Genomic DNA, 23,148 nt, shown 5'->3' with positions numbered 1-23,148 from the left:
AACATACATGCAGACAAAGCATCTATACATGCTGGCCCTGAGGTCATAAGAGTGGGAGAGCTGGCCCTGCCACTTATCAGCTGCAGCACATGTGAGAGTGGCCCCTACGCCATGCCTGGGAAACACAGTAGATAGAGCTGGCCCTGAAGGTGGAGGTTCTGGAGAACTGACCCTGACCACATGAAAGCAGGAGAACTGGCCCCGCCCCTTGCTCATCCATGCAAGGGATGAACTAGCCAGAGCAATGCAGGAGAGCTCACCCTGGTGGTGAGGACAAGGGAAAGCTGGTGAACTGACCAACCCTGCAACTACCCAGGCCCAGCACCAGGGTTATGAGTTGGCCCACCCCAACATCACCCTATCTGTAATCTGCTGGAGCACATGAAGGGACTGGTCCTACAGACCCAAAGCTGCAGGATCTCTACAACACAGGGTAACAGCAGGATAACCAAAAGGAGTTCCCGTGAGGGCCCAGCATCAATAGTGTAGCAGAAACCAGAGGCCTCGAACCAGACCAATGACTTCGATGAACACTTGCAAGTAAAGATAAATGAGTAAAAGGGCTTACTGTGTGACTCACAGTGTCACACTATAGTTTCCGTGACGAGATTGATTTTTCCTTTTTTTTTTTCCTCTTAAATTTTATTTTACAGCCAGGCGGCAGTGGCACACGCACGCCTTTAATCTCAGCACTCTGGAGCCAGAGCCAGGCGGATCTCTGTGAGTTCAAGGTCAGCCTGGTCTACAGAGCAAGATCCAGGACAGGCACCAAAACTACACAGAGAAACCCTGTCTCGAAAAACCAAAAAAAAAAAAAATTATTTTACTTTATTTTGGAGGGAGAGGTTGCAAGGGCAGAGGATGGATACAAAGGAACAGAGAAATTAATGGGATGGAGATTCATGATGTGAAAGACACAAAGAATAAATAAAAAAAGTTTAAAAAAATCTATACACATAAAAATAAGTAATTAAAATATAAAAAATTAATTCCATGTATTATATAGACATATGCTAAATTCAAGGACTGTGCTGTTGGTTGAGTTATGGATATTAACAGAGAAGTACTATACTTTGTATTTTGTAGCTCTCAGTGTTACATGAAAAAAAAATATAGACAATTGTCTTAGGGTTTCTGTCACTGCCACAAAACACCATGACCAAAATACAAGTTGGGGAGGAAAGTGATTATTTGGCTTACACTTACATATTTCTATTCATCATTGATGAAAGTCAGGAAAGGAGCTAAAAAAAGGGCAGGAACCTGGAGGCAGGAGCTGATGTGGAGGCCATGGATAGGATGCTGCTTATTCGCTTGCCTGCTTTCTTGTAGAATCCAGCACCACCAGCCCAGGGATGGAACCACTCACAATAGGCTGGGCCCTCCCCCATCAATTGCTAATTAAGAAAATGCCTTACAGCCAGATTTTATTGAGGCATTTTCTTAATTTAGGTCCCCCCTTTCAGATAACTCTAGTTTGTGTGTCAAGTTGACGTAAGACTAGCCATCACAACAATGATAACAAAGATTTCACGTGCTTCTCCAACTTCCATAAGAGGTCTGGTAAGAGATGTCAGTGTCAGGGCACAAATAGAGAAGAATCAGAAGCCCAGAGAGTGGACCAATGAAAACTGGAAATGGATCACAAAATGATTAGAAATAGCATTCTTTATAATCATGTGAACACTTTTTAGTATGACCTAGAAATCCGGGCAGAAGCTAGAACTATTTATCTTGCTAGTGGGGAAAGGCCATTAAAAATTAACAAGCAGACCAGGCGGTGGTGGTACACGCCTTTAATCCCAGCACTCGGGAGGCAGAGGCAGGAGGATCTCTGTGAGTTCGAGGCCAGCCTGGTCTACAAAGTCAGTTCCAGGAAAGGCGCAAAACTACAGAGAAACCCTGTCTCGAAAAAAAAAATAAATAACAAACAGAAGAAGAAAGAGAATTCCTTAATAGGGCTCTGGACCATGGTTGCAATTCAGTGTGACTTATCTCTTGTAATTTACACTAAGCATCTAAGGATACTGTGTTTTTATGTAACTTTCACTAACTGTTCTGCATATAAAATATTGCTAAGCCTACAGTCTGAGTACAGTATCAACAAATTCCTCCAGAAACAGTCTCTGGCTCCAGATTCATCACATGGTTAATACCACTCACATTCCTTAACTTTCATTCTTTTAGAAACAGTAACAATAAGAGGAAAGAACATTTCCTGGAGCAGTAGACAAGAGCAGATTGAGTGCTAGGGGAATCCTTGATGAATTGGTGCTCACCAAATAGAACCAATTCTAAGAAGGTTAGAAAGAAAACTGGAGCAAAGTGAACAGAAAGGAACATAAGAGCTCTCAAGTATATGTGTCACCCAAAGCAAGACAACTTGTGCATAGCCTTAAAGTAGCTGGGCCATTCGTCTTTTATTTAAAAACTTTCCATAAATATATTTTGATCATATTCTTTCGCCTCCCAATTCCTTCCAGATCCTTCCCACCTCCTTACCCACCCAACTTCATGCACTCATGCTCTCTCTCTCTCTCTCCTCTCCTCTCCTCCTCTCTCCCTCTCTCCCTCTCTCTCCTCTCTCCCTCTCTCTCCCTCTCCCTCCCTCTCCCCCTCTCCACCTCTCCCCCTTGTCCCTCTCTCTTCCCTCTCCATCCCCCTCCCTTCTCCCTCTCCATCTCTCCCTCTCAAAAACAATGAAAACACAAACAAAAAATTAATAAGACAAAAAAATAGCAAAACAAACTGAAACAAAAATTCCCCCCTCAAAAAAACCAAACATGGAGTCTATTTTGCATTGGCAACTACTTCTAGGCATGAGGCCTATGCTGGAGCGTAGTTGATATACCTAGTGAGATGCCATTTTAGAAAATTCATTTCCCTTTTCCCAGTAGGTATCAATTGCAAATAGTTTCTTGGTTAGGTGTGGGACTTTGATGTCTACCTCCCCTTCTCATAGCTGGGAATTTGTCTGGTTTGAACCTATTGAGATCCTGTGCCTGCTGTCACAGTCTCTGTGTTCATATGTTCAATTCTGTTGTATCTGGAAGATGCTGCATCCTTGGAGTCATTCATCACTTCTGCTTTTATAATCTTTTCACCTCTTCTTCCACATGGATCCCTAAGCCTTGAGGGGAGGGGTTTAATGAAAACATCCCATTTAAGGCTGAATCCTCCAAAGTCTCTCACTCTCTGCATATTGTTAAGTTGTGGATCTCTGTTTTAATTACCATCAACTGAAAGAAAATGCTTCTCTAATGAGGGTTGAGCAAGGTACTGATCTGTGGGTGTAGCAATATGTCATTAAGAGTCATTCTATTGCTGTTTCTTTAGCAGAAAAATAGTGGTAGATTTTCTCCCAGATCTAGTCTCAAATTCTTGGCTACTTGAGTAGTATCAGGTATGGATTCTATCTCATGGAATGGGCCTTAAATCCAGTCAAAAAGTAGTTGGTTACTTCCCTAACATCCTTGCCACTATTGTACCAGTGTATCTTACAGGCAGGTTGCTGTTGTTGGTCATAGGGTTTGTAGCTGGGTGGTATTGTTGATTACTTTCACCTCCAGTAATGTGAAGTACCTTCCAGCAACATGAACACTAGTCAGTAGGGGGTGAAATTTGAGTTGGGCACCAGCTCCATTTCTCCATGTTTGATGACATAAGTAAGTGGTGTTTTCAGCAACAGAGTCTTACCATCAGGTTGTGGAGAATGGCCAATGGCCTTAGGAGTAGTCTGTGATGTTTAGAGGTTCTTTGGGACCCCTTTGGCCAGATACTCAACAAGATAAAGCTCATTCCTGGCACTGAAGGGTTTGCTTGGTGGAATAAGATGTCTAGTTGGGGCATCATCTCTCCCATTATATAGTGACTCCATTTAAATTCCTTTCATATATGTATATACTTTAAGAAGCTTATAAATTAGTAAGTTTCCATATGTGAACCTTTCTTTATTCTTTATCTGAAACTCAAAACAGGTGACCAGGTACTGGGAGCATTTATGGCTCCTTCATTCTGTGAACAAGGGTTATTAGCTTAGACAATCCTACTGTCTTTGGTCTCTAGTATTCCTGATTTGTGCTACCCATGCCTTGCTCTGATATTCCTGCTTAGCTGTTCCTGGGCCCCCAGAGGAAGCCCTGAGCCTCTCTGCTGTCTGTCCCTACAGAGGCTGCGTTCACCCTGCTTCTTTACTGTGAGCTGCTGCAATGGGAAGACCGGCCACTACGGGAGTTCCTACACTACCCATCCCAGACTGAGTGGCAGCGGAAAGAGGGACTGTGTAGGAAGATCATCCACTACTTCAACAAAGGCAAAGTAGGTGTTAGAAAGCAAGACTTTCAGCCCCTCAACTTCAGCTCTAGTGTATGACATCTTTGTTAGAAACAGAGAGTAGTTGAGGTTGATGATAGGTATCTAAGTTCATCATGTGTAAGTTTGAATTAGTATTTGGAAGTTGGGAAAAATAAATTGAATTAAATATCATATAAACTAATGTTTGTAAGTACCCAAGAGAAAGAAAATATTGTAATAATAAGAGGAAGATAAAGGTGTAGTTCAGTGGTAGAGAACATAGCTAGCTTTCACAGGGCTCTGGGTTCAATCCTCAGCACCACAAAAAGAAAAAAATATGAAGGAAATGAACAGTTCATTAGAATGAAGTTCACTGCAGCCTTCTTCAAGTACCTGTTAGATGGGCCTATTGCTGGAACAGGAACTGTATCACAGAAACAGACTGTTTTCCAACTAGGCAAAGATCATCTGACACCTAAAGTTACAGTCTTTTCATAAAAGAGAAGTGCTACGAGGCCTACACCAGGCCTTTGACAGCCCCTTTCTGCTTGATTGCCATAATTTTCCTTAACTTAATTCATCTCTATTCATGGTCCCTTTATTAGCTTATTAAAGAAATACTGAGTAGCTGCCATACCTGCTATTATTCTAGGATCTGAAAATAAAGTACATAAGCATAACTTTCTCCCTTATGCAGTTTATAATCTAATATAGACTAATACAACAAAAATTAAATATATATAATATGTAATTTTGAGTTTTATGGTAATGAGTAATATGGGTTTTTTTTTGGTTTTTTTTTTTTTCAAGACAGGGTTTCTCTGTGGAGCTTTGCGCCTTTCCTGGTACTCGCTTTGGAGACCAGGCTGGCCTCGAACTCACAGAGATCCACCTGCCTCTGCCTCCCGAGTGCTGGGATTAAAGGCGTGCGCCACCACCGCCCGGCAATAATATGGTTTTTTGAGATAGGGTTTCTCTATATAACAGCTCTGGCTATCCTGGAACTCACTTGGTAGCCCAGGCTGGCCTCAGACTCACTGAGATCTGCCTGCCTCTGTCTCCCGAGTGCTGGGATTAAAGGTGTGCACCACCATGCCTGTCGTAAATATATTTTTAAGAGATAACATAAAAATAAAAGACCAAAACATACTAAGAAGTACCTCTTCTTGTAAAGATAGTCAAGAGAGGCATAACACATTTGAGCAAAAACCAGAAAGCTCTGCGTGAGTTAGAAAACAACAGTGCTGTGTGTTACTCTATATAAACTGGTTTTGAAGACTATGTTCCTTTTAATATATGAGTTGGAGGTAGCCTTTTGTTTTAGTCTTTTATATGTTAAGTGTGGACTTAACCATTCTTAAGATGCCTGAGGTGCTGAAGCCCTGTTCCTGTGTTTCATACAGAGCTGGGAGTTTGGAATCCCTCTATGTAGAGAGCTGGCATGTCAGTATGAGAGCCTCTATGATTATCAGAGCCTCAGCTGGATTCGGGTAAGCTTTGTCTGTTCCACTGTATCTCTGACCAAAGACTCCTGGACTTCCTGGCATCGGTTTCTAAGTGATGCCTAAGGCCCTTAGCTTATTGCCATGAACAGAGGCTAGATTTCTGCCCTCAAGATACTTGGAGTCTTACTAGAGAACAAAAGCACATACCTGACAAGTGACTTTATGATCTGAACCCTAAAAGCCACTTATACTCAGGGAAAGAAGGCACGATAGGATAGTGATTTGTGTGTGTGTGTGTGTGTGTGCGCGCGTGCGCGCGTGCGCGCGCACACACATGAAGCCTAGCTTCATGAAGAAGTTTTTCATGAAATAGCTTTGTTCAGTGATATATAAATTTTTTAAATTTATTATTTGTGGGTATGCATGATATAAGGTAGGCATGCATGATGAGGTACATGTGTAGAGTGAGAAGACTTTGTGGGGTTCATCCTTTCCTTCCATCTTTACATGGATTCTGAAGATCAAACTCAGATCACCAGACTTATGCTACCAGTAAATGTTTTTATAGTTCACTAGCACCTAAAACTTTTTATTATGAGAGCTTTCCCCACTGCATCTTGTAGTTACTAAATCACTTTGTCCTTGCTCCCTTCTTTGGAGCAAAATATTCAAAAATTATGTCAAATGTCCCTTGGATTTTGAAGGTCTTTGTAAAGTCTTTACTTATTGCCAGTGCTATCTTCTAAATCGTAGTGTTATGCCTCCTGTTATGAGCCCCCCAGAGACCATCAAGAGTCTGAGTTCATATGCAAAAGCAAAGAACCTTTATTGCAAGCTCAAGCTTGGGCTCTCTGTCTGCTCCTATATAGTGGTTGGATCAGGGAGAGCATTGAGCTCAGTTATGGCAGAGTTTTTAAAGAGTAAAGGATGGGGGGAGGGGTGGGGGAATTCCAGATTTAGATGGGGATTGAACTCCTGATTGGGAAGGAGTGAGGTAACAGATATTTTGTCAAACAGTGATTGGTACTGACGTAGCTGCAAGAAAACTGGCAATCTATATATAGATTATGTAAGATATCTTTTATATTTTAAAGCATTTAGTACTTGTTTATCTCAGTTCTGATTGGTTCCCCACAGGGTACAGTTTGTGGCTGCTGTGAGATATTGTTCTGTATGCTGGGAATATGTGTTGCTCTGATTGGTTGATAAATAAAACGCTGATTGGTCAGTAGCCAGGCAGGAAGTATAGGTGGGGTGAGTAGACAAGGAGAATTCTGGGAAGAGGAAGAGCTGAGTCAGGAGTCACCAGCCAGACACAGAGGAAGCAAGATGTCAAGGCAGAACTGAGAAAAGGTACCAAGCCATGTGGCTACACATAGATAAGAATCATGGGTTAATTTAAGTGTAAGAGCTAGTCAGTAATAAGCCTGAGCTAATGGCCAAGCAGTTGTAATTAATATAAGCTTCTGAGTGATAATTTTATAAGTGGGCCATGGGACTGTGGGGGCCTGGTGGGACTGGAGAAACTTTCTGACTACATGTGACTTTTCCTGGTTATTGTAATGGTGAGGCCTAGTCCCAGGATTGTTAGTCTGCAGCCTGTCATGGCTGCACTAAAGTTAAGTTAGGCCTCTTCGATACTATGTTCTTATTTCATCAGCAGAGAAGGACTAGTGGTTTCAGAGCATCATTCACTACACCCTTGTTTATGGCTAAAACAATTAAATAAAGACCAGAAATCTCTGGTCTAGATTGGGATTTGGATTTGATTCTCTAAAGTAGCTTTTTGGCTAATGTTTGAGAACTACTGCCTAAAGATGCTTAAATGTGAAGCCAGAACAGCCATGCTGAAAAACTTGCTGACTTTGTAATGTTAGACATGATGAATATTAGTTATCTTTTCAAATTTAAAATCTCCTAAATTGGAACCAATATCAGTGATACTGGCAACTGAGGCTTCCTCACTGTGGTTAATAGTATCTTAAGTCAAATGACAGATGAATAAGAGTGGATGCAAATGGACTGACATATGATGGTAATGAGAGTTGTTGGTAGACAGCTACCAGCAACCCTAGTCAAGGATCAGATGGTATAGTGAGTATCAGTCAAATCCATGTGAAATATTTACCTCTCAAGTTCAGGCCTCAGATCTCCATGGATCTGGGTCCATCCCCAGGGAGGATATTGAGAGCAACCTCACAAGGATATAGTAACCAGGCTTATCTTTATCCTGTCATCAGATGGCAGTGAAGAAGAACCAAGGGCTTTCCTCTTCAATGATGCAATTCCCTGGAGAGAGGCAGATAGTGTCTAGGGGGGTTACTTCCTTGTTACCTAGATTGAATTGCCATGATCCCTCTCTAGAAGACAGTGTCTAGTTGAGCCTAGGAGAACTTGCTTTGAATAACGACCACACCTTTATTGTTAACAGAAAATGGAGGCCAGCTACTATGACAACATTATAGAGCAGCAACGCCTGGAGCCTGAGTTCTTCAGGGTTGGCTTTTATGGCAGGAAGTTTCCTTTCTTCCTTCGGGTAAGTCCATTCAGGTGGTCGCAATAATTGTTTAAGTGTGTTTAAGTAGTGGTGGTGGTGGGTAGGTATTGTATTCTATGTAGGTATATACACATGTTTACACATGCATGCAAAGGTCAGAGGTAGATGCCAGGTATTTCCTCGATCACTTTCCACTTCATTTTTTTTTTTAAGTTTTGTATGTATCATTTTTAAGAGAGGGGGTGGAGAGAGAGAGAGAGAGAGAGAGAGAGAGAGAGAGAGAGAGAGAGACATGTAGGCGTGCACATGCCTGTAAAGCCTAGAAGAAGGCATTAAATTACAGATAGTTGTATGCTAGAAAATTAACTAAGATCCTCTGCAAGAGCAGTAGGTGCTCTTAACTGCTAAGCCATTTCTTCACCTTCTCTACCTTATTTTTAAGAAAGAATCTCTCACTGAACCTGAGGCTCATCAATTCTATTAGGCTATGTGGCCAGTGAGTTTCATGGATCTATCAGCTGTAGCTAGAGTTTTCCTGCCTGGGCCACAGTCAGGACAAATCTCTCTCACCTGCCAGTCCCACAGCCGCTCAGACCCGACCAAGTAAACACAGAGACTTATATTGGTTACAAACTGTATGGCCATGGCAGGTTTCTTGCTAACTGTTCTTACAGCTTAAATTAATCCATTTCCATTAATCTATACCTTGCCACATGGCTCATGGCTTACCGGCATCTTCACATGCTGTTTCTCATCATGGCGGCTAGCAGCAGTGTCTCTCTGACTCAGCCTTCCACTTCCCAGCTTTATTCTCCTCCTTGTCCCGCCTATATTTCCTGCCTAGCCAATGGCCAATCAGTGTTTTATTTATTGACCAATCAGCAACACATTTGCCATACAGACCATCCCACAGCAATCAGCCTTCACATTACCAGTGCTAAGGTTAGATGTGCACACCTCCATGACCAGCTTTTTACATAGAATCTGGAGATCCAAGCTTAGGTCCTCATTCTTGCACCACAGGTTTCAACTAAACCATCTCCCCAGCCCACAAGAACATTTTACATTATACACATAATTCACTTAACACCTGCACACTCTCTTTCAGTTTCCTATTTCTACTGACTACTTCTTTCCAAATGACTGATCAGTTAACCAAAGACATTTGGCTTTATTTAACAATACTAGCTGTCACCTTCAATTCTATTTTAATTTGCAGTATTATTCTGTGTTTACAAGGAATGTGTCAGGAAGTGACTAGTGCCTAAATATCTCCTATATAGGTACCTTCCAGCGTCTGCCTCTAGTGCCTGGAACCTTCATTGTAGCTCATCTTAGGCAATAGAATTTAGTGTGGCCAGAAGGTTTCTCCAGTCCCACCAGGCCTCTGCAGTCCCATGGCCCGCTTATGAAATAATCACTCAGAAGCTTATATTAATTACAACTGCTTGGCCATTAGCTCAGGCTTATTACTGACTAGCTCTTACACTTAAATTAACCCATGATTCTTATCTATGTGTAGCCACATGGCTTGGTACCTTTTCTCAGTTCTGCCTTGACATCTTGCTTCCTCTGTGTCTGGCTGGTGACTCCTAACTCAGCCCTTCCTCTTCCCAGAATTCTCCTTGTCTACTCACCCCACCTATACTTCCTGCCTGGCTACTGGCCAATCAGCGTTTTATTTATCAACCAATCAGAGCAACACATATTCCCAGCATACAGAACAATATCCCACAGCACATTAGTATAGCCCTGACCTCAACAGTAGGCATATCTCTTGGGTGTTTGTCTAAAATGGTGGGGTTTTTTCCTTCTGAATGCACTATAACCCGTATAGGCAGGATGGAGAATTGTGGGCTTAAATGAACCTAGATGACAGTACACTTAGTTCCCAGGTCCCTATGAAATCTAAGTTCAGCTGTGAAAGACTAAAAAGTCATTTCTATGACACAAGATAACAACAGCAACTTCTCTCTTTCAGTGGGAGAAAAATGTCCAAACAACTGATCTGGAATCTACACACACAGTGCAGAAGGATAATTTGTGCATACGTCTGGTGACAGTAGTGACGTCATTGTGAAGTAAAGGGTGGAATTTCATCATTATGTATAGGTCACTGAAAGATAGGAATTATGTATAGAAATAAGAAACCCATTCAGAGGACAGGCTTCATATAGTATGTGTAGTTTGTAACACCTGTTCAAGTATAGTTTAATTTTTTAATGCTCTAGTAACAAACCACATTATAAAAGAATTGCTAAAGCAGGCATCATGACACACTGTAAACCCAGCATGTTGTAGCTGGAGGCAGGAAGACTGTGAGTTTCAGGCCAGCCCGGACCACACAGACCTTGTCTGAAAAAAATTGTGTCAGAGAAACAGTTAGCTAAACTTATGCTAAACATCACATATAATACAACAAACTTAATACCTCAGCTGTAATATTTAAAATTAAAGTCCCAGTAGTCCCATCCTGAATTTGGAAAGTAAAGCATTCAGAAGTAGTTTCTGACACATTTTTGATCCTCTTATTGTTTGGTTTTGGTTTTTGAGACAGGGTTTCATGTTGTCCAAGCTGGCCTTGAACTAGTTATGTAGCTGACACTGACTTTGAATTCCTCGTCATCCTTCTGCCTCCTGAGTGCTGAAAGCCTGGTACTATGCACTGTTGCAAATCAAACCCAAGGCTCTGTTCATGCTAGGCAAGTGCTCTATCAACTGAGTTATGTCCCCAGCTCTTAATCTTATTCTACTAAAGAAATACTTCTCAATTAAGCTTGATAATGTTTTGTTCATAAACTTATTTTTAAGGCTTTGTAGACCCTCAATTTTGTCTAAGCCTCCGCATATTCTTTAATCACTATACCAAGTTCCTCTGTAGGCTGAAAGATAATTGGAATGGTTCAGAATAACTAGTATGTTTTGAGACTCTTTCACAGTTAAAAATTCCTCAGTGTGTCTATTGTGCCACAGCAAGTGAAGTATACAATCTGTGCAACCCTTCCACCACTCATGTGGTCACAGCCTGTACAGTTTCCTTTGTATCTTAAACTCTGTCTTAAAGAGAGTACCAATGAAAATGAGACTAATCCATAATGTAAAAGTCTTGTTCTTGGTCCTGACAGCCATTTGTGATGCTCGACATTGTCCCTGTCACTTCCTTCTGAATATTATTAGTTTAGGGTTAGCAAGCTGGGAGTTATGGCAGATACTCCTGCATATATCATAACTTGAGTCTGCTCATCTGTTCAGTGACGATGTTCTCTATAGCTTTTAGCATGGGAGTTAAAGTTGGAAATTCAACACATCCTAGAGGCTTCACATTGAAGCACAACTCCTGTTTGCATGGTCATTTCATTGTGTTTGGATCATCAGTAATGTAGAAAACATCCAAGCTAATGCTTCTGCTTCTGGATCTTCATGATGCAGGAGATGAACTAAAAGTAGGGAAAAAGTTGTTCAATATCTAATGGGTGTGAAGGATTCGTAAAGTGACAAACATTTGAAGGTGTCCAGGTAAGATTATACCAATACCACATGTGAAATATATTATATCAAGAACTGCAGAAAACTAATAGTGGATCAACCACACTTGGTACCTGTGTCTAAGAGAACTAAACCATCACCTGCAATATTTCCTACAGCCCATGTAGCAGCTCACTAATGTGAGCCTGGAAAAATGCCAACAGAGATAACCACAGCATTCGGTTCTTCTGATTTCGCATAAGCAGTGCTAGCACCCAAACAGATTCAAACAGAGTAATAAGTTCTGCCCAAGAAGGACACAAATTTTGAAATCAACCCTGCCTAGATTATGTTGGTATGGGGACTTTTTCCCTAGAAAGCAATTTCCTAGCAGCTTCTGTAGCTTAGAGCAGACTTTCCAAATTGTTGCTGTTTATATCTTTGATAATGTCATCAGCAGAGCAATTCACAGTGCCCTGGCTGCTGTAGTTTCCCTTCAGGGAAAAAAATGCCATCATCAGGAAACAAGCTTATAGTCTCCTTTGCAGCACCTGGTTGTCTTCCCTAGCTTTCTCTTCTCCATAGTAACATCTGTCCAGTGCCATCCCATTCTTATACTGTCATTTTCTGGTGAATCAGCATTCACATCGGTCAGTCTGGGAATGAGAGACAAAGCAGGGAAGTGCATAAGGGATTGAAGCTTCCATGGGAAGTGGCGCAGAAGTCAGGCTCAGTCCAAAGGTGGTGTGTGACTCTATTTATTTATTCAAGTGTAAAGCACATGATCCACTAGGTAGCCTGGTCCTAGGCTGCATCCCATTGACATTAATTGTTCTCAGATGACTTAAGTAAAGCTGTCCTTATAAATGAACCCTGGAGCTGCAATGCACTAAAACTAGCTCTGATTGTCCCCAGCTCCAATGTCTTAGTAAATTGCAATGCCCACAAACCTCAGCCAAGAGACGGGAAAGATCACTAAACCCTTTAATATACCTAAGCCCTCCTTAGGAAAACTGCTTTAGACAGTGAGCAATAACAAGTTTAATATAATATCCAGAGTCTGCTGGTTCCCTGAGAGTTGTGGGGACAGGGAACGACCCATTCTACTAACAGAGTTCAGGACATCTGTATTTCAGATGTAAAGTAGGTCACCTTTCACTTTTTCTAGGAAGTACTCATTCTTAGCTAAAAGAAAAACTTACCTATATTATAACAGGTAATATAAGAGGGACAGCAAACTCTTTCTGCCTAATAATTATCCCTAGGAAGGTTCCAACTCTGTTCCAAAGAGAAATTTTCTGAGGACTGACTAGGCTTCCTTGACATATAACAACTATCCAGCCCAGGCATTTCAAAAGTGGCATATTTGTTACTCCAGTAATCAAAGATTCTATAATAGTCTGGTGTGGTGGTTTGTTCTTACAACCCCAATACTTGGGACCTAAAGAAGGCACATTGTAAGTTCAAGGCCAGTCTGAGCTACATAGTAAGTTCTAGAGCAGTCTAGGCTCTGAAATAGGGAGACCCTGTCTAAATAAAGAAATAACAGTGGAAGCCAAGTGTAATGGTGCACACTTGTAATCCCAGCACTTGGGAGGTGGAGGCAGAAGAAACAAACGTTCAAGGTCATCCTTAGGTATATAGTGAGAGTGAGTTTGAGACAAGTCTGAGCCACATGAGACCCTGTCTCAAAAAAAAAAAGAGAAAAAAGAATAATATTGAACTAAAGGTCAATAAAAGAGGTGAAAGGAGCTGGGCGGTGGTGGTGCACATCTTTAATCCCAGAACTCAAGAGGCAGAGGCAGGCAGTAAATTCAATACCTGTTGTCTCGTGTTGCTGTCTTCCAAGTGAGAATACCCTATCAGGTTCAAGCTCACTTTCACCTTCTCATGTACATGTCACAGAACATACAAAGTCCTAGATACTTAGAACTTTTGGACAAGAAGGACAGGGCATAGAACCTGTATCCTGTGTTTGCAGTAACCGTCTGGCAGTTCATTGCAATAATAGGAGAAAAACAAAGACTATTAGGAAGTATCACTTGTCAGCCCATCCCTCCTGCTTACAGGAGTAGTACCTGCAGCTGATTCAGGCACACAGAGTCCCCTGGCTTAGCCTTGTATCTTCCTCAAGCTGCTCAGCTCTGTGGCAAGTGGAAGCAGATGGCACAAAGTACAAAGTAGGCGCAGCCAGATGTGTCTTTGTGGGGATGTTTGCACTTGTGTACAAGTGACTAGGAGACCAACAACCAGCCTCAAGGTCAGCACTTGTGTGCCATCCTCTTACTGGGCCGTCCCCATTAGCTCCTCACCAACCCCAAAGACACAGGACATCTATTTCTTTAGCCCACTTAGCTTAGTTTCTCTGGCTTATCTGCCTCCCTCACCTCATAGTTTGGATTATCTACTAATCTTCAAGGAGAAAGGAAAATATCCAGTCCTCCTTTCTTGGGAGAATTCCTATTTCTCACTTGATCCGTGAACAGATGCTTGTGGGGATTATGTGTATTTTAGTGGATGTTGAAAAAACCAGTTCTTCAAAGGTACAGTCAGCCCTCTATGTCCATGGGTTCCACATCTGCAGATTCAACCAAGCAAGGACAGAGCATACTTGGGGGAAGTCACCTGTACCAAATGTACACAGACTTGTTTTTCCTTGTCATCATTCCCTAAATAATACAGTATAACAGCAGTTTTATAGAACTTACATCCTGGTATTTTAAGTACCCTAAAGATGATTTGAAGTATACAGGAAAATATGCTATGCTTATATATGAAGGTATACCTTTATATAAAGGGCTCGAGCTCTATAGTCTTTGGAGTCTTTGCTGGTAATAGTTTTCCATTCTGATTCACCCAAATATGTGGCTGAGTCTTATTTGAGTTTACCTATAGATAGGTTGAGGTCCTCCAAAGCTTAACCTATGATCATCTCTGTCCCAGGAAGTGTATAGCTAGCTGCCCTTATGATGCTATGCCCCTTCTTCTGCCTCTCTTTCTTTTCTTCTTTCTTTCCCCATAAAACTCCCCCTTTCACTAAGACATATCAAAAAGAGATTCTAGCGTCTGATATGACTTGCTGAAATGGGCCTGGTGAACCAGCTGGGTAGGCAGTATAACTAGTAGGCTTTTTAAATTTTTGTTTATTTGTGTGTGTGTGTGTGTGTGTGTGTGTGTGTGTGTGTGTGTGTGTGTGTGTGTGTGTGTGTGTGTGTGTGTGTGTGTCTATGTAAGTGTATGGGCATGTGTGTACACAATAGAGGCCAGAAAGGGGGTGTCAGGTGTCCTCCTCAATCACTCTTTTCCCTAGTCCCTTGAGACAGGATCTCTCCTGAACCTGGGTCTCACATTTTTTCCACTAGGCTGGAAGACAACAAATCCAAGTAGTTCCCCTGTCTCTGCTCACCTCAGAGCTGGGGTTACAGGTGTGCTCAGGACACCCAAATGTTACGTGGGTTCTAGGATCTGAACTCTTTCCTCATGGTTGTACAGCAACAGCTCTTAAACCATTGAGCCATCTCTCCAGCCCTCCTACTAGTAGGTATTAGTGGGGCTTCTAGTTATTCATACATGGCCAGCTGTGAGGTAGACAGAGCAACAGGAATTAAGGGTGTCTTGTTTGCAAAGAGACTTCAGTTCACAAAGAGAAAAACTAAGACCTAACCCAAACCAATGTGTGCATGTCTGTAATCCCAGAATTCAGGAGGTTGGGGCAAGAGGATCACCTCTAGTTCAAGGCTAAACTGAACTGTATAATGAGACTGAGGAAGGGAAAGAAAGATTGACATTTGTTCTACTTATAGAGAGAATGATACTGATTTGTTCTGCTGACATGCTTGCAAAGAAATTTGCTACCAAAAGGATTTATCAGGTGTAATAATGTACAGTGTTTAGGTGTACATGATCACGCCTAATTTAAAATTATTTGTCAACACTCAGGGCACTCACTCCTTAACACACATTTGCTAGTCTCTCCAGCCACCCTCTCACAAGTTCTACAAGCATACATTATTTCCATCTGTGCTTTCTCGTAGTTTGGCTGTTGCTTGGGTTGTTACCATACAAACAGCTGGCTTGCTCCCCCTCTTCCATAGCAGGCTAACCAAACTGGGCCTTTCGGGGTTTTGTAAACCATTGATTCTTCTAAAGTCCCTCTTCTACTTTGCTTTCCTTCCCCAGGAAAAGGATCCATCCTTCCCCCACATTGCTGGATGCCTGTACATTCTCCCCAGGACTGCCACACCACAGAACAGTCATTTCTTCCTCTGTCCCTCTCCCTTCTCAACTGTCATTTCTCTTAAGACAGGGACTGAGTACTGTGCCCTATACCTGTACCTAGGTCTAGTACAAAGGAGGCTCCTAGGGTATGTTTATGGATAAAAAACTGCCTCTATGTAGAGAAGGAGGCAGGTATATGCAAGGCATAGAATGTACTTTCATGTTTTTGGCAGAACAAAGAATATGTGTGCCGTGGTCATGACTATGAGAGGCTGGAAGCCTTCCAGCAGAGGATGCTCAGCGAGTTCCCACAGGCCGTTGCTATGCAGCACCCCAACCATCCAGATGATGCCATCCTACAATGTGATGCTCAGTGTATCTTTTGAAACTTGGTAGAGTGGGAAGGGCCGGGATCCTGAGATGTAAGTCCCTCCCACCAACCATTCCCCTACCATGTGGCTGGCCTTCTACCTTTATTTAGGTTACCTGTCGTCCCAAATCTGGGTCTGTCTTTACCATTGAACACACATTTAGCAAGACACTCAGCCTCCTAAGAGGCAGTAGCATGCCATTAGCCATGGATGACCTCATAACTTATAAGCTGAGCTTCAGGGACTGATAATCAGGCTAGTTACTCTCATGAGTTTAGTCTCCACCCTGGACTCTACGGGGCCTGGTCAGGCAGTCCAGACCAGCCACTGGATTAGGTAATTGTGGTTCCAGCAGGGCTCTTGGCATGGTTTTACCACCTCTGCTGCAGCCTGCTCTACCTTCCTGTGCGGTTTTTGTTGCTTTTCTTTGTTAAATGGCCTGTAGCAGAGTACCAGGGAGGAGGAGGAGAAGAGGAGATAGAGAATGCCTATGATTTGCTAGCATTTGGAAGTTTCATGAAAACACTGGCCTGCCCCTCACTACCCACTTTAGACAGATTTGTTAGAAGTTATAAGCTCCTCACCATATGGGCAAACTTGTTCCAGAGAGTAAACTGCAAGTAGACACCCATTCATGTTCTCTTCACAAAGACCTCAGGCAGTATTTTAATTAAAGCCTTGTTTTGGCTGGGCCTGTGGCATAGGCCTGTAATCCCAGTTACTTGAGAGGCTAAAGCAGGAAGAGATAGAGTCTAAGACCTGTCTAAGCTACAGGGTGAATTCAACACTAACCTGAGACCCTGTGCCAAAATACAAAAGGAGCTAGAGATATAGCCCAATGGATAAGCACTTGCTTATCATTCCCATCCCAAAGCCTTGGTTTCAAGCCCTAATGTCACAAAAAAAGAAAGGAAAAGAAAAAAGAAAATAAATAAAAAAACAAAAATAAAGGAAACAAAAAGGCTGCTTTATATAAAATCCATTTAGTTACTATGGGCAGGCCCAGATACTTATTCCTGTGGTGTGAATATTACATCTCCTGCTTATTTAATCCCTCTCTTAAAGGGGCACTTGCCACCTTACCTTGGGTGAGTGCTCCTGACAGTCACTGTTGTAGCAGGAGGGAAGGGGGCAGATATGGAGGTTTGTCTAACTGTGTTTAGGTCTGATCTACACCTTAGGATGCTGCTGCCGCCACCACAACTTCCAGTAAGGAACAAAGGCCACAGTGTACTTCATCAAGGAGAAAACAAGAGGCTACCACTTCAGTCATTTCCTTTGCCAAGTCTAGATTTCTCCTTCACTTCATGTCCAGATTTACAGATCTATGCAGTGACACCTGTTCCAGATTATGTGGATGTTCTACAAATGGATAGAGTACCTGATCGTGTCAAGAGCTTTTATCGTGTCAACAATGTGAGGAAATTTCGGTATGATAGACCTTTCCACAAAGGCCCCAAGGACAAAGAGAATGAATTCAAGGTAAATAATACAGGAAAGTGAATGCCATGCACATAGCAAATCTAGGGGCAAGCCCTGCTTCTTGGAAAGTCATTGCTTTTGCACCCTTCTGTTAGGCCAAGTATAGCAAAACTTGTCTAACTTCTTACACTTGTCTGTGCCCTCCCCACAGAGCCTGTGGATTGAGCGCACCACACTGACACTGACCCACAGCTTGCCTGGCATTTCTCGGTGGTTTGAAGTGGAAAGGAGGGAACTGGTAAGTTATGCCTCAGAAGGTTTAAACTTTCTTGCCACTCCTCAGTTCCCTCCTATGCCAGAAGCTTTGGTACCTTCTCATCTAGACCACAGGACACTCCTAAGCATCAGGTATTTTTCAGTTTACAAATAAAAAAAAAATTCTCTGAGATTCTAGAAGCCATACATCCCTGACTTCAGAACTAATACTCCTCACTATTCTCTTCACTTCCAAGTGCCTTGGGTCAGAAAAGTAGAGAACACCTAGGAAGTCTTACATCCACAGGAATGAGGAAGGAGGATTAGCATCATAGGTTATCACTCTCTGTTCTCAGGCTATGATGAGGGGTTGTGATCCCTGAGAGGACTCTGTGTGTGCCCACAGGTGGAGGTGAGCCCTCTGGAGAACGCCATCCAGGTAGTTGAGAATAAGAATCAAGAGCTACGAGCTCTGATCAGCCAGTACCAACACAAGCAAGTGCATGGCAACATCAATCTGCTCAGCATGTGCCTGAATGGTGTCATTGATGCAGCGGTCAACGGAGGCATTGCGCGCTACCAGGAGGTAAGATGAGACCTTGACCAAACTTAGCCAGGCAGCCTGGCTAAGAACACAGTTCATAGGCTCCTCTTCCCAAGTTATGGCCTCCTTGGAAAACCTTCCAAGCTAGCCCTCTTCTGGATGAGGTAGTTTTGAGATAAAAGTTGTAAGATCTTAGCCACTCTCTATTTCTGTAGCACGGGTCTCTGGTGGGGCTTTTCCCCACCCCCAATCTCTGTCAGATGGATAACTCATCTGATTATAGACATTAAGTAGCCTTCTGGGGTCCTTAAGAAACCTAGTCCTTCATGAGACAGGCTACCTAAGAAACTGGTGCACCTCCTCAGGATACCGGCTCTGCCTAGCATATCCAGACCATCCAAGCTTTGTGAGAACTAGAGCTAGCATCCAGCCTCAGGATATTAGGCCACCTCTAGTCTTTCCTAGGCACAGAAAATATACAATTCTTAACTGTTGGGTGTTCAGCCAGGTCAAGCTAGAGGTGATACCAAGACACCCATGAGGAAGCAATCTGACTGCCTTTTAAGGGCTCCATGTAAGCCTAAGAGTCTTCATTACCTGAACTTTCTTTTTACAGGCCTTCTTTGATAAAGATTATATCTCTAAGCACCCAGGAGATGCTGAGAAGATCGCCCAGCTCAAAGAGCTAATGCAGGAACAGGTATGGCTTGTAAGACTTGGAAGGTCCAAAACCAGTGGGAAAAGTTACATACTACAAAATGACCTAGTTCTCAGAGGCTGCTTCCTGCTTAACAGAGGCCTTATTTGGCAATTCTCATAGGTCCATGTTCTTGGAGTTGGGCTGGCAGTCCATGAGAAGTTTGTACATCCAGAAATGCGGCCTCTGCATAAGAAGCTGATTGATCAGTTCCAGATGATGAGGGCCAGTCTGTACCATGTAAGCTGATTCCATACCTGTCCAGTAGAACCAACTTTCACTTCCTCTAGACCACAGTCAAAGAAAAGTAGGAGTGGGGGCGGTAAAGTGGGAGAGAAACTGTACCTGCCTCAGAGGGGTGGGAGGTGAAGGTACTGTATCCAAACAGTATTCTCTTATCAGTTCACTCACTCCCAAGGAAGAAATCAGATTCAGGGCAAAGAACATATTTCTGGGTACTGTGCTAATAGAGTTTTCCACGTGCAGAAAGGGCTCATATGCAGGAATTTCTTTGGAGATATTTTTCTTGCCAAGAACCTAAAGAATAAAGGCATGGCCTGAACTGGCCCTCTTGTCATCTCTGTTCTTTTCTCTCCCTACCCATTTTCTTCTCCCTTTCTCTATTTCCTTCTCCCTATATACCCACCTTCCTTCCTTCCTTTCTCTTCTTTCCCTCTAACTTCCTTTCTCCCCATCTCACTTTCCTCCATAATGTCTTATGACCCAGGATCACATCTAAGAAGTTTTTGGCATCAAGTACTTTCATTCTGGTTGCTCTTAAAGGTATCAGGCAGTTCTAAGGTGATACCAGCCCCCAGATTGTCTACCTAAGTCTAACCTGGCTCTTCACCCTCCATGGTAGGTTTGGCCCAAGAACTAATGCACACAGGCAGGACCTGTATTCCAGGATCAGCTTTCCTTGGCATGGTCTTAACATGGAATGATGACTGCTTGGAGATGAGATTCAGGTAGCCCTGAAATCCCCAGGCTCTGTTCACGTCCCATACCCTTATCCAATTTTTAACTGCAAGGCTGACTCTAAATGATTTCTAGAGTAGACTTTCTGTTAAATATCCTGGCTCCAGGCGTTAGTGGCCATGAGCCAAATTGCCTGCCAAGCTTTCTTCTCATCTTACTGAGGGCCATCAGGTATAAGTATTAGGGAAACAAATATAGCTGTCAGATGCTGCACCATGCTGTCATAGAGAAGTTCCCTCTTTAGAGATGACATAAAAGCCTGGAGGTTCATCCAAGGACTCAGTGAGCCTGTCCCACTCGGAACTGGCCAACTTTGTTCTTGGATGCTTTGGGTTGTAGTTCTCTTAGTCCCTCCAGACTCAGTGCAGGCCTCAGCCATTCATTGCAAGAGGAGACAGCATGAAAAGCAAAACAGGAAAAGAAGTTCATCATAGTTTGAGAGACTGGCCCACTTTGCAGAGAAATTTCTACAGCTCACCAAAGTTCTTCTTGGTGGGGTTCTCCCGTGGTCTTTCAAGGTGAAGCATGCAGAACATAAATGTTTCCCCTTTAAAACTGAGGTGGCTGGCTAGTAAAGAACTTGAGTAGCATTACTGAGTCTGATGGGGATTCCATCTTATTACACTGGTTCCTGCCAATGTGGCTGCTCTGTGCTCTATGCAGACTTCCCATCCCACCTGGCAGCCCAGGCAGTCTAGAGCCTGGCACCAGGGGAGGTTTCCTGCCACATCTCTGTAGTCACATCACTGCAACAAAAGCACAAAATGCTTGTCTATACACATCAAGGTCCCTACTGTGCACATTGCAGAAACACACTGTAACACTATGCCTGCTTTGGAAGAAGAAACTGGAAATTCTGCCACTTTAAGTCTAGCACAGAAACATACCCAGTAGACAAGATCTTTTTTCCATCATATATTATGAAGAACTTAAGAAAACCTGGATAAAGTTATGCATTAAAATTTCCTCATTGTCACCAGGCAGTGGTGGCACACACCTTTAATCCAAGCACTCGGGAGACTGAGGCAGGCAGATCTCTGAGTCTGAGGCCAGCCTGGTCTTTAGAGTGAGTTCCAGGACAGCCAGGACTGTTACACAGAGAAACCCTGTCTCAAAAAAAAACCAAAAACAACAAAATCTCCTCATTGTAGCAGAGACAGAGACCAAAATGCTTTCTGTCACCCAGTGGGAAGTTAGATTAGAAGTTTCTGCCAAAGTGACGAGGAAGTCATGTGTTTGGGTTTAGAGCCAATGAGAAGGCAAAACAGAAAGGCAATAAAAAGACAGGACACAGGAAGAAGGTCTCTCTCTCAGGGGAAGGACGGCAGCAGTGGTAAGATAAAGGGAGTCGTGGCTCTTGCTCTGGTCTCTTAGGCTTTAGCTCTGTAAAAAAAGAAAGAAAGAAAGAAGGAAGGAAGGAAGGAAGAAAGAAAGAAAGAAAAAGAAAAAAGTTTCTGCCAAGAAGTCTACATACTTAGTAAGAATTTAATTATGCTAAAATAAAACTGTGCTGTTTTCAAATACTTACATTAGGACTTTGTTTCCTGTTTCCCTATAGACTGTGCCACAGGCAACTTAACTCAGGTCACTAAGAACTGAGCCATTTGGCAATCCAATAAAACCCAGCACCAGTTCTTATATAAGAGTTTGCACTGACTGACAGCTGATAAGTTCTTCCTCTCCTCCTTCCCAGTCACTGTTCTACTTACTGTGAAGTGACGAAGCCTGCTAACACTCTCCTGTGATTCACTTTAGCCTATTCCAGATGTGTCTCTCAGTGGAGTTTTACCTGGGGCTCCAGAGCATCTGGTCTAGGCTCCAGTACACTTGCCGGAGTGTTTAGTAATGAAGATGTGATTGTCCAAAAGAAAGCAGAAGTATATCATAGTTCTATTTTTGTTTGTTCATTTGTTTTAAATTTTCACCAACTGTCAACTCATCTCTCCTACCCCTTACTTACCTATTCATTGCTCTCTATGAACAAGTACTCATTTCTCAACAGGAGTTTCCCGGGTTGGATAAGCTAAGTCCTGCATGTTCGGGCACCAGCACCCCACGGGGAAATGTTCTGGCATCCCATAGTCCCATGAGCCCTGAGAACATCAAGATGACCCACAGGCACAGGTATGCTAGTAGGGACCTCCAGAGAGGTAGGTCTGGAGGGTAAGCATCAGATAAGAGAAGAGCTGCAGAGAGAACTTCTGTGTGCTCACATCCCTTCTTATCCCTATCCCCAAGCCTTGCCTCAAGCAGCGCCTGTACTAGTCAGTCAGTGGCATCTGACCTGCATCTAATCAGCCACCATCCTACATAACAGAAGCATACACATGGTATTCTGGGTACACAGCCAAGGGGACATTGGGATAAGTCTTAAAGGACAGACAGAAGTTTGCTAGGCAGTAAAGAGTCCAGGTTAGAAGAGTGATGGGACAAGATCCAGGCAAAAGAACTTACACATGTGTGATGTGAACAAGGCAGCCTGGCCAGTACTGTGAGTAGAGGTAAAAGGCAGAGGTGCAGGATTCCTTAGCATGGAAGAGGGGCAGGAGCAGCTTGGGATGGGCCTTGTTCATAATGTGCCTTTGGACATGACCCCAAAGAAAATGAAGATCGTTGATTGTTTTTAATGTTGGTGGTATGGGCATTTAAGTAATAACTGCTCAAGACTCAAGAGTTCTGGCCTGAGCAGGCTTAAGTGGGAATATTCAAAACCTTTAGGACAGGGAAGCCAGGTTTAGGAAAGGAAGCCAGTACAAGGAGTCTCTCACTTATATTTATTTTCCAGCATAAGCAGCAACCCAGAATAGTAGCCACTTAGCAAATGAGAACAGGAACAAATGAGCAAAAGGGCCTCCTGGTATTGATAGAGGAAAGTTGTTGGGAAACTTGTAGCCACAGATACGGGCAGAAACCCACAGAGTCTACAACTATCTCTTTTGATAGTGTCTTCACACCAGTAAGAC

General features: G+C 42.9%; 1 protein-coding gene across 14 annotated transcripts in view; it reads left to right on the top strand.

Moving 5' to 3' along the window:
* The window catches only part of Dock3 (dedicator of cytokinesis 3), a 377,571-nt gene that overhangs the window by 336,868 nt on the left and 17,555 nt on the right, over nt 1–23,148 (top strand). For all 14 annotated transcript variants that reach the window (XM_052719644.1, XM_052719626.1, XM_052719604.1 and 11 more), the window contains 10 exons: nt 4,169–4,317; nt 5,697–5,783; nt 8,170–8,274; nt 16,152–16,293; nt 17,605–17,771; nt 17,923–18,009; nt 18,373–18,552; nt 19,127–19,210; nt 19,331–19,447; nt 22,188–22,309. In XM_052719644.1, the coding sequence (XP_052575604.1) occupies nt 4,169–4,317; nt 5,697–5,783; nt 8,170–8,274; nt 16,152–16,293; nt 17,605–17,771; nt 17,923–18,009; nt 18,373–18,552; nt 19,127–19,210; nt 19,331–19,447; nt 22,188–22,309 (1,240 nt within the window). The remainder of the gene's footprint in view (nt 1–4,168; nt 4,318–5,696; nt 5,784–8,169; nt 8,275–16,151; nt 16,294–17,604; nt 17,772–17,922; nt 18,010–18,372; nt 18,553–19,126; nt 19,211–19,330; nt 19,448–22,187; nt 22,310–23,148) is intronic.

Source organism: Peromyscus californicus, unplaced genomic scaffold (genome assembly GCF_007827085.1).
Source record: "Peromyscus californicus insignis strain IS unplaced genomic scaffold, ASM782708v3 Scaffold_11__1_contigs__length_118956290, whole genome shotgun sequence".
NCBI lineage: Eukaryota > Metazoa > Chordata > Mammalia > Rodentia > Cricetidae > Peromyscus > Peromyscus californicus.
This window is presented reverse-complemented; position numbering and strand designations above follow the sequence as displayed.